The sequence below is a fragment of the Centrocercus urophasianus genome, unplaced genomic scaffold, assembly GCF_019232065.1.
Source record: "Centrocercus urophasianus isolate 14NV4802_14NV808 unplaced genomic scaffold, USGS_Curo_1.0 seq_1202, whole genome shotgun sequence".
In the NCBI taxonomy this organism is placed as follows: Eukaryota; Metazoa; Chordata; class Aves; order Galliformes; family Phasianidae; genus Centrocercus; species Centrocercus urophasianus.
Window position 1 is genome coordinate 8,465 of NW_024884368.1, and position 13,717 is coordinate 22,181.

General features: G+C 50.1%; 2 protein-coding genes and 1 long non-coding RNA gene across 4 annotated transcripts in view; 2 read left to right on the forward strand and 1 right to left on the reverse strand.

Moving 5' to 3' along the window:
• The window catches only part of LOC122156415, a 2,584-nt gene extending 275 nt beyond the window's left edge, over nt 1-2,309 (forward strand). The window contains exons 2-4 of the long non-coding RNA XR_006167488.1: nt 203-316; nt 631-669; nt 2,070-2,309. This is a non-coding gene — a long non-coding RNA (uncharacterized LOC122156415). The remainder of the gene's footprint in view (nt 1-202; nt 317-630; nt 670-2,069) is intronic.
• Nucleotides 2,310-2,620: 311 nt separating this feature from the next.
• Nucleotides 2,621-4,297, forward strand: BLOC1S3 (biogenesis of lysosomal organelles complex 1 subunit 3). Of its 2 annotated transcripts, none has more exons than XR_006167489.1 (2): nt 2,621-2,680; nt 2,981-3,072. XR_006167489.1 is itself a non-coding variant. In XM_042811124.1 (2 exons), exons 1-2 carry the CDS (start codon nt 2,683-2,685, stop codon nt 3,434-3,436), a joined length of 495 nt encoding a protein of 164 aa, XP_042667058.1. In that variant the 5' UTR covers nt 2,675-2,682; the 3' UTR covers nt 3,437-4,297. The 2 variants fall into 2 exon arrangements, 1 of the variants encoding a protein (XP_042667058.1); XM_042811124.1 differs by having other exon boundaries at nt 2,675-2,721; nt 2,981-4,297.
• A 4,222-nt stretch (nt 4,298-8,519) lies between these two features.
• LOC122156417 (sperm-associated antigen 4 protein-like) lies at nt 8,520-13,711 on the reverse strand. The gene is given in 3 exon segments (XM_042811125.1): nt 8,520-10,610; nt 10,838-10,924; nt 11,189-13,711. Coding segments are annotated over 3 exon segments (279 nt in total). The 5' UTR covers nt 11,273-13,711; the 3' UTR covers nt 8,520-10,502.
• Nucleotides 13,712-13,717: the final 6 nt, after the last annotated feature.

Consider the following 13,717-nt stretch of genomic DNA (forward strand, 5'->3'; position numbering starts at 1 on the left):
AAAAAGGGAAAAATCCCCAAGAGTTAACACGCTGAGAATGAAGAGTGGCAGCTTTGCTTCTTCCCTTCACTGCTTGTTTCGGTTTGAAGTGCAGAGGAAAGGATGTGTGAGCCATGCTGGAGCAGTGTGCCTGCTGCATAGTATGGCAGTGAGAAATGCAGAGAATTTTATAACGTGTTTATAATGTCTGTCTCCTTCTTAGATGGCACTGAGTTCTCTGAGATGCGCTATGGAAATGATGAGAATGACTTCTGAAGCTGTGAGCAGTGGCTGATGAGAGAAGCTAAAGAGAGGGACCTCAACATTGCACTGACTGGTAAATCCAAGCCTTAGGGTTTATATGCTCTTTGTTCTAACAAACACGTCTGACCCTTAATTACTTTAAGGGACCGATGTTTTCATGTCGCACTAGACAAGGCAGGGAAGCTCTAGGACTTGGTGTGCTTGCACTGATGCTTCTCTCAGACTGCTTTTGCTTTTCTGTGGCAGCATAACATCCTAGGCATAATCTGCTCATGAACCCCTGGAGGGCTGATGAAAAAGTTCAGTAATGATGGTGAAATATTTATGTACGTGTATGCGCTACTGCTTCTGTTTACTACTGACTTCTGTTTACTTTTTGCTTTATAGATATGGAATGATGGGGCATTTCATAGCAAATGGATGAAGGTGTGTCTGTTTTCCTTCTTAAAAGCGAAATGTGCTTCTGAAGTTCCCTTGTTATCACTTGTGCTTTGCTTGTCTGATTTTTCTCTAGAGAAGAGACCTTCATCCTGTGACTACTTCCCTTCCTGACCTCTCATGGTAGCTGCAGGCATGAAGCACTAACAGGAACACAGCATCCTTAGTTTTGTTTTTTTTTCCTGAAGCTTTTATTTTTAGCTTCGTAAGTCAGTGTGTGCTAAGGAGGGCATTTTAAAGGAAGCTGCAGTTGAAGCATACGAATTCATCTTCTTACTGGCTGGAAAACAGCTTATTTTGTAAGTCAGAGATCCAAAATTCCTTCAGATTCTCAAGTGAAGTTCCAGTGGATTTGATGCCCTTTAATTATTGATGTACAGCTCCAGGCTTTCATTACATGTTCTGATTTACTTTTTCCATAAAGTAAGAGCTCTGTATTTTAACTGTGCAAAAGTCAATACCTCATTTAGAACATAAGTTGGAAAGAGACAGTATTTCACATCGGGTAACACTGTGCTGTCACTGTTTCCTTCCCTGCACACCCCTCTTTGGAAGCTCACTTCTCTTTGAGTTACGTTATGCTGAAGTGGAATCTTAATATAAGTTCTACTATATTCATTATTCATGTCCTTGTTGCTGCTTTGAGGCTAAGAAGGAAATGCATTTCTTCTCAAAAGAAGGTAGGGTTGAGTGTGAAGAAAACTGCTGATTCTTTTTTTCCTCTCCACACACAACTTTGCAGAAATTGGGTCCCTTCTGCTTAAAACCACTCAGTCAGCAGCTATTAGAAAAGTTCTTTGAGTTTTTGTATGCTGTACAAGGTCAGTTATGTTATTTGTCTGTGGCAGCATCTGCAGCTATTTCATTCAGTGATTGGTTTTAGCAGAATAATACAGAAAATGGTGCACAACAGTTAAATGCGATGTGATGTTAGGAGGGAAAAACCCTTGGTAACTTCAGTGTCCTTCACAGGGTTAGCATAGATAACATTCTGCCTGCTCCTGAAAAGTGGGACTGCTCTCCTCTGAAACACTTTATCCTCGTTTATATGTAAGATGTGTGATACACTTGTAGTCTGTTAAACTGATCTATGGTCAGAGTTTATAGCAGGACAGGTAAGCAGGAATTTTATAGAGAAACTTCCTTAGGCATTGAGCTAATAAACTTTGATCACCTGCAAGAGGCTTTCTGAGAAATAGCGATTATAATGCTGGTGTTGCATAACTACTTTTTCTATGGTTGTTTTGTTCCTGATTTGCCTACAATGGGCAGGACTTGCACCTCAGCAAGTTTATAGTGTGTTAGGAAACATGCATTACATATTTTAATTACATAGACACGTTTTACATACGGACTTGCATTACTCACTTCCACCACTCTGTTTTCAGAGAAACTGGTGAGATCCAGAAGCTCACTGCGGCTTTGATTACTACTTCATCTCAGCACATGCAGCGTAGTTTACTCAGCCAGGCTGGTCGTACTTGTGAGTGGACGGACGCTTAAAGGAGGTGGAAGCTCTGCAGCTCTCACAGATGGCCCAGGAAACCTTACTGTCATAATCAAAGCTATGTAATGTACATCAACAAAAATAGAATAAACAAAGGAAATGTGCTGTTACAAAGAGCCAGCTTTGGTTTATGCCACATCTGTGAATGTCCTGTACGGTGCTTTTGTAGCTGTGTTACCGAGACCACCAGAAGTTTGTTTTTCTACCTAAACTCTTAAATGAACTTTGGCTGCCGCCGCCGCCGCCTGTCATGTGCACACCCCGCCCCTTCTTCCGGGAGAGTCCCGTCCCTCCCTTCGTCTCTGCGGAGCCAATTGGCTGCCCTGGCTGTCACTTAAAGCTTGGGCGGAGGGGCGATTGGTCGAACGGGGTCACGTGGGGTGCCCGCTCCGAGCGAGGGCGAGTCCAGGTAACGGGCGCGCGGAGGCGTGACGTCACCCGACGCGACGCGCAGCGGCCGGGGCGAGCGTCACGTGACCCGGAGAATCGGCGGTATGGGGCCGAGGAAACGCGGGTCCTCGCGGGGCTGGGCGGTGGGTCTGGCGCGTTACTGGGGCGCGGGGGTCCACGTAGGGCTGGGAAGGCGTCATCCCGGAGCTGCGGGTGCCGGGACGCGTTCTGGGGGCCCCGTGGGGCTGGGAACGGGGTGGGGAAGCGGGGGTCTCGCGAGGCCCGGGGGGGGCGCGGGCCCGTTATGCGGGGTATTGCCCTGGGACTCAGGAGAAGGGGCGGAGGTTTCCGTGCCTGATGGGGCCGTTCTTCCCCTTCCTCCCTTTTGTTCCCTTCTCGCAGACCGTGGCTGCCCCTCTTTCCCCCACGCTGGTGCCCGGCGAGGCCTCGGAGAGCGACTCAGAGCCGGAGCCGGGGGGGAGCGCGGCCGGGACCCTCGCAGCCGGGCTGAAGGTTCCGGGGGAGGCGTCGGAGACCGAGGAGGAGGAGGACGAGGACAGTGCGGCCCGAGTGCCGCTGCCAGGGGTGTCCCGGGAGAGCCCCTCACTGCTGCAGCAGCGCCTGGGGGCGGGCGAGGGGCGGCTGCGGGGCGCGATGGCTGAGGCGCTGGGACGCAGTTTCAATGGGGCTGCGCGGCTGCTGGAAGGCCTGGGGGGGCCCCTGGGCCGAGCCCGAGCTGGGGCAGCTGCCACCGCGCACTGCCTGTGCCTGGTGCGCCGTGACCTGCGCGCCGTGGCTGCCGCCGTGGCCACCGTCACCGCCTGCCAGCTGCTGCCCGACATCCGCGTGGAGCCGTGAGAGTGGGAACGCCAGCGGGACGGTGCTGGCAGCCGCGGGGAGCTCCTGGAGTCGTTGTTGTAGCGTCGCTGTCGCTGACCTCCAGCTCCTCCCGACGGACTTGGGGGTTGTGGTTGTCGCTGATGGCGTTCTCGCTGTCGCTGCGTTTCCAGTGCTGTGTCCCCTTGAGCTGATGCTGCCATCGGCAGTGCTGCCTCTGATCGCTCAGTGTCAGGGGAGAGGTTTTGTGAAGGGCACAGTGGTATGGGATTCCTTTCATAAAGATTCTGGACCTTGGTTCCCTGTCCATATCCAAATTAGAATGATAAACAGTATTAAAGATTCATCTTTTGAGGAAGAACCTATGAGCACTTGTAACTGGCAGTGCTTTGATATTCTAGATAACCAGTTCCATAAGGAGTGCTGGGTGATGCTGACTGATAGCATCAATTGTGAGCATCCTCTGTAGAAAGTTTCCCTCTGTGGGAGTGAGGAAACAAAACGTGGTGGGGTTATTATGGGGTTACTAGAGTCTAGGATTCTAGAGTCTGAGGATTGTATGAGGATGCTATGAAGATGCTAGCTCCTGTGAGTGCAAGTTCTGTTATTTCAGATCCTGTGATTGTTTCCCAATTCCAGATTCTTTGATTCTGTGATGATTCTGGACTTCAAATGTGTGGTGATTCTGATTCCTCACTAAGAGTATGGACTTCCAGATTTGTAGCTTCGCAATATGATACATTTCCATATCCCCCCTGTGCATAGCGTGTGGCATAGTTCTGAGTGCCTGACACAAACCAAGCAAAATCAATTTCTGTAGGTTATTAAAAAAAAAAATAATAATAAAAATAAAATCTTTGCTGTTGTTTCTTCTCCCTGTTACATTTATTTACATTCTGCCTTACTTCATATGTAACAGATAATACCTTTTTCCCCTTTCATCCCTTGATGGCTCCTGTTGGTCCCTTGTTTCTCAATCATAATGAGCTCTCAGTGCCATTCATGTGAGAATTTGGGAGTGGCTTTCACTCCATGAATCTTATAATAGAGTCCCTAGTTGCTATCATGCAGACTTCACCAGTTTATAACAGATACAGCTACAATACACACTCCTAAGGGGGAAGCAGGAACGCATTTATTGATGAGCATAGATATGCTGTAGCAGATGTAACAGTGACTTCACAAGACTGGAGATGGCTGGATGCTCTTGGTTATTTTCCACAGAGAGGACAGGGTTACACACACACCTACAGGACGCTCTCCTGCTGTGTCATGAGGATCAGAGCCAACCCCATGGCTGTGTGCACTCTTCAAACCACAGAGGTAAGGTTCCTCAGCACAGCTGGATCCACTCCTAGTCCCAGACGCGTTCAGGAGTTTGTGTTTCAGGGATCCTATGTGCACAAAGATCTAACATATAATCTGTACAATGGACTGACTGCATGGGAGGAGGCAGTTTATCATCATGCAGATGTTCAGCCACTGTTCTGTGGCAAATGGTTGGACTGTGCAGCCATCCCTGAGGCAATCTACAGAAAGTATCTTGTCACCCCTGCCACGTTCCTCTGTTCCTCTGCAATTGGGATAGTGGGAAATGCATCAGCTCAATCAATTACAGCATACCCGCTTCTGGGATGTTTCTGAACTTCTCTTAAAGCAGTGGTTCCCTGCTGCAGCCGCTGTAGAGGCGGGCTGTGCCTATTTAATTCCCTCCACGACCCATCACTTTTTCACAGGCCGTATTGGGTTGTTCCAAGCTGTAGTAGTTGACTTAAAACTCCTGCATCCAATAAATCATTAATTGTCCTTGATATCTCTTCATGCTCCCCCAGGCCCTATACTGTTTCACTGTCACTACTTCAGTTGCAGCAGGAATCTGCGCAGCAGGCATTGCTACTTTTCCCACTGAAATTGTGGGAGCACGAATGCAATTCTTTATCCCAAATTGGGGCTGACCGCTGGGGAGATTCAAGGTGAGTCCTTTTGGAATACCTGTCCCTGTGATGTACTCTGGGACAGGGACAATCGTGACAGGGTACAATCATTTCAGGAGGTTTCCTATTTTCATTTCTGTTTGTGTTTTCACGGCTTGCATTTGTTTCCCTCCCAGCCCTATTACTGGCTGTCCTGCAGATTTCTCGGGGTTCCCATATACTAAGGAACCTCTGCTCCGGGGTCGTCTGAGGCTCTGCAGTTTGTGAGGACCAGTTTTTCCAAAATATCTCCTTCCAAGGATACAAATTGGAATATGGTTCCCAATCCTCCCCCACAACAGCTGACCCGCTCGCATCGGGTGCTCTGCAAATAGCTAAGAGGTCCCATGGAGTGCAGTAGGTGGAATTGTTCCTGGGTGTTTTGCTTTAGAATTTGGCACCTTCTTGCTAGGGTTTATTTAACCCTCTGTGTTTATGTATCCTCTGTAATTCAGGAATTGGAAAACCATCAGTCTTATCATGAGAAATCCTGTCTCTTAAGAAAACTGTAAACAATTCTTTTCAAGGAATCCTATTTTCGCTGCCTTTCTGCTCTTCCCTCTTGTCCATTCTCCCCTGCCATCTCCTTCCTTCCCCTCCCCCATTGGCTCTGCTCCTCTTACCTGTGTCCTTTCTTCAGTTCTGCCCTCTTTGTCTTCCCCTCTCATTCATCACACTTCTGTTCTTCTGCCTTACAATTTCCTTTCAGCTTTGTGGTGGGCTGCCAGGAGATTCTGTCAGAGGCCTGGAGCAGGGACAGCACAGGGACAGGGGAGGGAAGGGGACAGGAGAGGGACAGGCAGAGACAGGGGCAGGATAGGGAAAAGTCTAGGGTAGACAAAGGATAGGGACAGGGGCAGGAAATGGGCAGGAAAGCAGAGGGGCAGGGGCAGTAACAGGATAAGGAAAAGGATGAGGATGGGTGTGGAGATAGTAGTAGGGTAGGGATAGGGACAGGACCAGAAGATGGGCAAGGAGATGTGGAGGATCAGGGGAAGGACAGAAACAGGGATGGGCTGAACAGGGAATGGGGGCACAGCAGGGCCTGGTCAGGGCTATGTCAGAGGCAGGAAGGGACTCGAAAGGGGCAGGACTGGAGACAGGCACTGCTGGGACTGCTGCCACTTTGTGGTGGTGAGGATGAAGGGATACCTGCTGTACTTTCTGGGTGGTGAGAAGTAGATCATGGGGATTTCTTGCTTTTTATTTATTTTCTCCAAGCAGCTTATTAATTGCTATGAGCAGTGACTTTGGTTAATGCTCTGATTGGGTAATGGCAGCTCCATTAGTAGACTGCAGGTTTGCAGGGGAATTTTCCACCAAGGAGGGATCTCCAGGCAGAGATCCTTCTCCTGTGGCAGTCAGCCCTGAAAAGGGGCCTAAGGGAGGTGCAGCCAGGCTCCAGCCCTTCCTGTTACACAGCTGAATTGCCTTCACCTGTGCTCCCAAAGCTGACCTGGTCCTTTCCACAGGTGCTCAGTGGTTCAGGCTCAACATTTCCCATGCAGAGTCCTTCACAGGTCGCAGTGCAGGAATCTGCTTGGATGTGGTTCTTTAGGGGCTGCCAGGGGCAACCCTGGTCTTCTTTAAAGCTTGCAGGAGCAGCTCTGCTCTGACACCTGGAGCACCTTCTTCCTCTACTTCTTCACTGACCTTGGTGGCTGCAGCGTTCTTTGTTTCACGTTATTCCTCCTCCTCTCTCACAGCTGCTGCACTGCTTCAGAAATAACTTTGATTTACAACTCCAGACTTGGCAAGGGCAAACAGTAGCCTTGACAGGAAAATGAGTGCTATATTTTCAGTTCTGAAATAACCAGCTTAGGGATGTTTAAAACTGGCTACAGGAGCTGACAGCACCGAGGGTGCTCCATGTTAATGCCTGGATATTGTAAGCTGGAGCTAGCAAAGCAACTGCTGAAATACAGGAAGGGCCATTTAAAGAAAAATCTCCTGAATTCTGCCATCCTTGCTAAGTCCCACAGCTAAACATCATGCAAAACAACATCTTCTTGAAACTGAACATTTTTTGTTCATTAATGTTTTACTTTTTCTTTCTATCCTGAAATATATTAGTAGTGGACATGGCAAAGAAGTTACCCAATACATTCCACCTGGACATAAACGCTCACTTGTGTGGTAAAGCAGTGCCTAGAAACCTGCAACGACTGCTCCTTATCCACGTTCACTGGATTTTCTTCCTGGTAAATGGGTGAGTATTTTTACCTATAATGGCACCAAATGTTGAACACTCATCTTTAATTTAGCATCAGAGATGGTTTTTCTGCTTCTGTAAATGACCACTCACTCAAAAAATAACAGCTGTTTCTCAAGCACAACTGCCTAACTCCATGGGCTCAATGCTGAACACTTCTGACACCTTGTGACCTTCTTTCCTGAGGCCAACCCAATTTAATTCACAAAAAATGTATGTGAGGTGAAAAACAAAACAGTTTTGGTAACTGTTCAGCAGTCAAGAAGTAGCAAGGAAAACACCAATCCCCATTTTTTAATTGGTGCTGATACCAACGTGCCTCAAGACTGTACAATCCCAAACAAAATCCTCTGGGGAAGTTCAGTGGGTTCCCTGAACACTGCTGCCTTTATGAGCCCTGATTGCCTTCCAGCTCCCAGTGCCCTTTGTGCATTTCCCACCTCTCTGCCTCCTGATGCCATGCGAGGTGCTGCTGTCCCTCACAGCACGGCCTCTGCTCCCTTCTCTCACTGCTCTGTGTCCCATCAGGCAGTGACCATCCTTGTCCCACCCTTTCCTGCACACAAGCGGTGAGTTTTTTCCACTTCCTATGATGCAAATTAATAGAATCACCGATGTGGATTGGAAGGGACATTGAAGAACAGCTCCAAACCTCATACAATGGGTGAGACACCTGCCATTAGTTCACGTTACTGAAGTGGCCAATAATAAGTCTATAGTTGTTTGATTTTATGATCTAAGAATGCAGACCCTGGGCAGGAAGTGTTCTGGTGCACTGTGTTCCATGAAATACAGAATATTACACTGTTATAATTCTGCAGGGCTCAGTATTACAGGTTTGTTTTTAGAAAATTATCCCTCCCCCTCCCTCCAAAAAAAAAAAAAAAAAAAAAAAAAAAAAAAAAAAAGTTCAAAGAAATAGAGAAAGATTGTTTTCCTTTATTTAAGAGTACTGATCATAGGGGAATGTTGTGCTGGCTTTCTCTGAAAGAAAATGGATATAAAATCAGGGTGGAATGCAGTTACTATGGCACAAAGGACTGGTGTGACAGTAGCCAGGGAGCATTGCTGGTGAAGATAGAGGCAAAGCAGCCATGAGGTACATCAGCCCTCTCTGCTCCTGTGCTTATTAACACAACAGTAGCCCTGCACCATCCCTGTCTACTCTTTTACTTGTAAGGAACTCTATCAGCTGGAGCCTTCACACTTCTCTGCAAGTATCAGGTCCATGTCAGGTGAAAGCAGCCAAAGCTGACCCTGACTATCACAGCCCTGACCAGCTCCCTGTCGGCCATGTGAGACCCAGCTGAGCATCACCTGTGTTTCCCCCCAGCAGCTGTGTGAAGAAGTTGGCTGAACTTGGTGGCCTGTTGTTCTGCTCGGCCAGAGAATGCCAGGGCAATTGCAGCTCCCATGGGCAGCTGCTCATTGATCTGCAGACACCTCAGATTGCTGACAAAAGACTTCTGCCTGCTCTCCTTGATCAAGCAGTTGGTAAGCAGCCTGATCAAGACCACACAACAGTTAATGATGTTATCCTATAATAGCTCAAGTGACCAAAATGAGAGAATCTTTTCCATGGTGTACTGCATGTGAGTCATAGGCTCTTTCACGTCTGGACACCTAAGGATACAGTTTGCAAAGGAATCCCTCGTTTTATCTCCATCTATCACTAGCTGTATCCAATAAAGTCCTGCAAGAAGACACAAAAGCTGGGACAAGCTTGCTGATAACTGCTGAGGACACGCGGGAATGTCCATGATACAACAGCCACTACAGTCAAGGAAGATCTAGAAAACAGGCGATGAAGCAGAAGAAATAAGCTTAGTCATGCTCCTGTAGCACACGACTCCATTTGTTCGGGTAAAACCCTTTATAGGCTGCTCTCATTATGCACAGCAGGGACAGCTTCAGTTGTCCCAGATGTGGGTATCTATTGCCAGTGCAGGTGTTGTTAGACAAAGGAACGTCCTTCTACACTCTGGGAGTAACAGCCTACATTTCACCAGATATTTGCATCTGAACAGCTCCTTCCTATCCTTAATCTCCACATGTGAGCATTAGTGGCTCACTAATTAGCAGTGGTGAGGTACCTCACAGGGAGGTGTCTATGTTGTGGTCATCTGATCTGAGGCAAGAGGAACTGAGGGGGGTATTGGGAGGGGGGGAGAGGATGAGAATGGGGGAATAAGGAGGGAGGGATGAGGTGAGGGTGGGGAAGGGACCCTGGGGGTAAAAATGGAGAACTGGGGGGGAAGCGGGGGGGGGGTCGAAAAGGAATGGGGGAACTGGAGCTGGGGGGGGTAGGGGTCGAAAAGGAATGGGGGAACTGGAGTTGGGGGAGGCTCTAAAGGTCAGTGTTGGGAAGGATCGGGGGCAGAGTGTGACCCTGAGGGTCAGAAAGAGGGACTGGCCGAACCGTGGACGGGAACGAGGCAGCGATGTACCCTGGATTGGGAGGGTGGGGGACACAGCGCACCTCCCCACACCGAGCACAGGCCCTGAGCACCACAGAGGCCCCACGGGGCCAACGCAGAGCGGCCCCAGCCCCGGTGCCCCCCCGAACACCCACTTGTACAAGGTGAAGCGGAGCTCAGAGCCCGGGGCTGCCCTGCGGCGCTGGAGCAGCGCGCGGCCCCGCACCACTTCCACTCGGCCGCCTCAGTCTCGCGGCGCGGAGTGATGACGTCACAGTGCTGCGCCGCACCACTTCCGCACGGCCGCTTCCGTCTCGCGGCGCGGAGTGATGACGTCACACGACCCCGCGCATCTCGCCTCAGTCAGCCCCGCAGCTCCTCCCTTGCCCGGCCCCAACGAGCCGCTCCAGTAACCGCCCTCAGCGCGGGCAGAAAGTAACCGACCTTTTATTTTCAATATTGCTACTAAAAATCTCTGCTGTCTTTTACGAATTGCCGTGAATTTCTGCTCGGCACACGCAGGTGCGTTCTGCGTTTCCTCAGTTGCTCCGCGCCTCCAAACTGACACGGCCGAAGGCTTTGCGGGGCTCCTCCTGCTGATACAGAGAGGGAAGAGCCGCGGCACATCCGCACGGCTCCCTTTGCCAGCGGCAGAACACTGACTTGCTCTGCTCCGCTCCCTGGGCTGCCGTGGGACGCCAGAACGGCGCTGCTGATGGGGGAAGGCAGCTGCACTCCTCCCTCCCGCCAGCAGTCGTCCCTCCACACCCGCAGGAGGACGGTTTCCCTCCCAGCAGCCTGCCTCACGCACTGGCCATACCTGCACGTGGAAGGTGTGGGCGATCTCTCCGTCCACATCGTAAACAAACAACCCCAGGAGAGTTTCACCTTCGTCCTCATCCGCTCCCTCAAAGACAAGAGATGATGGCGGTCACACTTAGGCAGGCCGTGCAGAAAAGAACATGCCTAGGCCGAAGGTGGGAGCCCCTCCCCCTCCACATCAGCTCTGGCAGGATTGGAGCACAAAGGAGGGTGAGCCTGAGTCAGGGCATGTGGAGCAATTGCTCCCAGTTGCTCGGCCATGAAGAGCAGCAGAGGGGTCTTATGGGGCTCTGTGGCAAAGCTTTTCCTCGGGGCTTTCCTCCAGAAGAAGCAGTGGGCAGAGACTTACTGAGACAGAAAAGTCTATGGGGGCACTGCTCACTTCCCCAGAGGGAGAAACTGCCTTGGAGATGTGGCAGACAGTGAAAGCCATGGGCTGGAGATGCTGATTCTGAAGGTGCTTGTGCTGGAGCCTGAATTTCAGATAGCTGGCTGTGATGGTTGGTGATGCTCACAACACAAGGTGTGAGGGCCTTGCAGAGGAGCTGAGGAGGCATGAGAGGGTCAGCATCCTCCAGTTCCTGAGAGGTCCCAAATGTCCTTGGGCAACGGAGGGGGTGACAGTGGATGTGGGGGGCTGGGAGCAGCAGACTTTGCATGAGCTCAGGATTGGAGTAGCTCAGTTCCCGATGAGAGCACATCACATCCATTCCTGCTGTCCTGCTTTCTTTCTAAAGGAACTGACCAAGAAACTGAGCAGGATGCACTGCAGAAAGGCAGCTAGTCCCACAGTGTCCCACACTGCCAGTCTCGGACAGTGGAACGCAGGCAGGGCCAACAACTGGCATGCCAGGTAATTTCTGTGCCGCGCTCATCCAGCGTCACTCACCAGAGTCACTGTGTGCCTGCAGGCTCTTGCTGCCTGCCCTTGCACACTGGTCAGCAGCCAAATCTGAGCGTGTGGGCACAGAGCACGTGTAAAAGAAGCCAGAGATGGCTCTCTGAAAATGGCTGAACTCAGTGGGGTATGGAGAGTTGTTCCAGCGCCGTGCAGAGAAGGTACTTGCAGACCTCTGTGATGCTGCTCAGCTCCCACCACTTGCAGTTCCCAGAGAGTTGTGAGCTTTGCCCTTATGCAACAAAGCCACCTGGGGGTGATGAACGGGGTCCTGTGTGGTAGAAGCCTGCAGGAGTGTTTCTCCCCTGGTCTGGCTCTGGCTGTGCCCTGTGCTGGCTGGTTTCTCTCCCTGGTTGTAGGGAGAGCTGACAAATGGCACAAGAGGACTAGTCCCTTCCAGTTTGGTTGCAGAGGTTTCAGATGATGAACTGGATACACCTCAAGATCCTGTGGGAATTCCTGCATTACTCCATCTGCAAGACTACCCCCTGCTCCCCTTGATGTTCAAGTGGAGTGTGTGCAGGATGTGGATGAGCTCCTACAAAACAAAACAAAAACAACCAATTAAACACCCACAATAAAACAATCAATCAAACAAAATCCCTAGGCTGTTCTTTTTCTTGGATAAAGGGCTGTTTACAAGGGCGGATAGAGATAGGACATGGGGGAGCGGTTTTAAACTGAGACAGGGGAGGATTAAGCTAGATATTAGGAGCAGTTATTTCACACAGAGTTGGTGAAGCACTGGAACAGGCTGCCCAAGGAGGTTGTGGATGCCCAGTCTCCAGAAGCATTCAAGGCCAGGCTGGATGTGGCTCTGGGCAGCCTGGACTAGTGGTAGCCTGGTTGGTGACCGTACACCTAGCAGGGGGGTTGATACTAGATGATCACTGTGGTCCTTTTCAGCCCAGGTCTTTTATATGATTCTATGATTATATGATGGTATCAGACGTCAGGGAAGTAATGTGAAAGAAACAAGCCTTTGAAAATGAGCTCTGCCCCTCATACACCTGATAATTGCATCCCATGCTTGGCAAACGACCTTCCTGTGGGGTGTAGACCAGGAAAGCAGAGGAGGAGAATAAAGCAGCTGTTTTTTCCCAGAGCTTTCATTTCACTGAGGTCTGGCCCTATTTTCTGAAACTAAAAGACAACGTGTGAAAGAAGAGCAGGGAAAGGTTTTGTTTTTGGTGTTCATTCCAGCCTGCTGCTTGCTGCTGGGAAAGGCGTGCTTGGCTTCAAGGGAGGATGCGTGGTGGAAAGCCAGCAGCTGGGAGGTCTGGGGTGCCCAGGATGCCCAGTGACAAAGGGCAACAGCCCAAGCAAGAGCTGGGATGATTTGTTTTTAAATTGCATCCAGTTAAGTCCTGTCCCATTGCATCTATCATATGTCTCCCCATTCCCTTTAGGGTCCCCTGAAAAGCTGTTCTCTGTTTTGCAGTTTTGTCTGATTTTCTCATCTCCTCAGGGCCTTGCAGCGTTGAGAGGAAGGTTTTCCCTCTCTCCTTTCCCTCTGCAAAATCATTTTAATTGCTGAGTGCCCCCTCATGTCGGGCACACACCATGTTCAGTTGCATCAAGAGTTAGAAAACGACTCCTTTTTTCCTCTCTTCCTGAATCACCCTGTTTTCCCTCTGCTTTGGGGAAAGTCCTTCTGTTGCAGATGTGACTCCTTGCAGAGCTGTGACTGCAGTGCCCAGGCTGGAGGAACAGAAGCATTTCAGGTGCCAGAATAGTTATCTTTCCTCGTTGTGGTGGAATGGGGTACACAGAGAAGGAGGACTTCCATTCTCAGTGTGGATGTGCATCTGGGAAGGCATGCAGCTGCAGGCTCTGTCTTGGCCAGTTCAGCCAGCAGCTGCATCCAGCTGGCAGAAAGCAACGCCCTCTGTGGTATGTGCACACCAAACAGTTGCTGGATTGAATATTTCAGGTCCTGTCTACAGTGTTACTGATGGGGTTTCATTTGCCAGTGAGTTT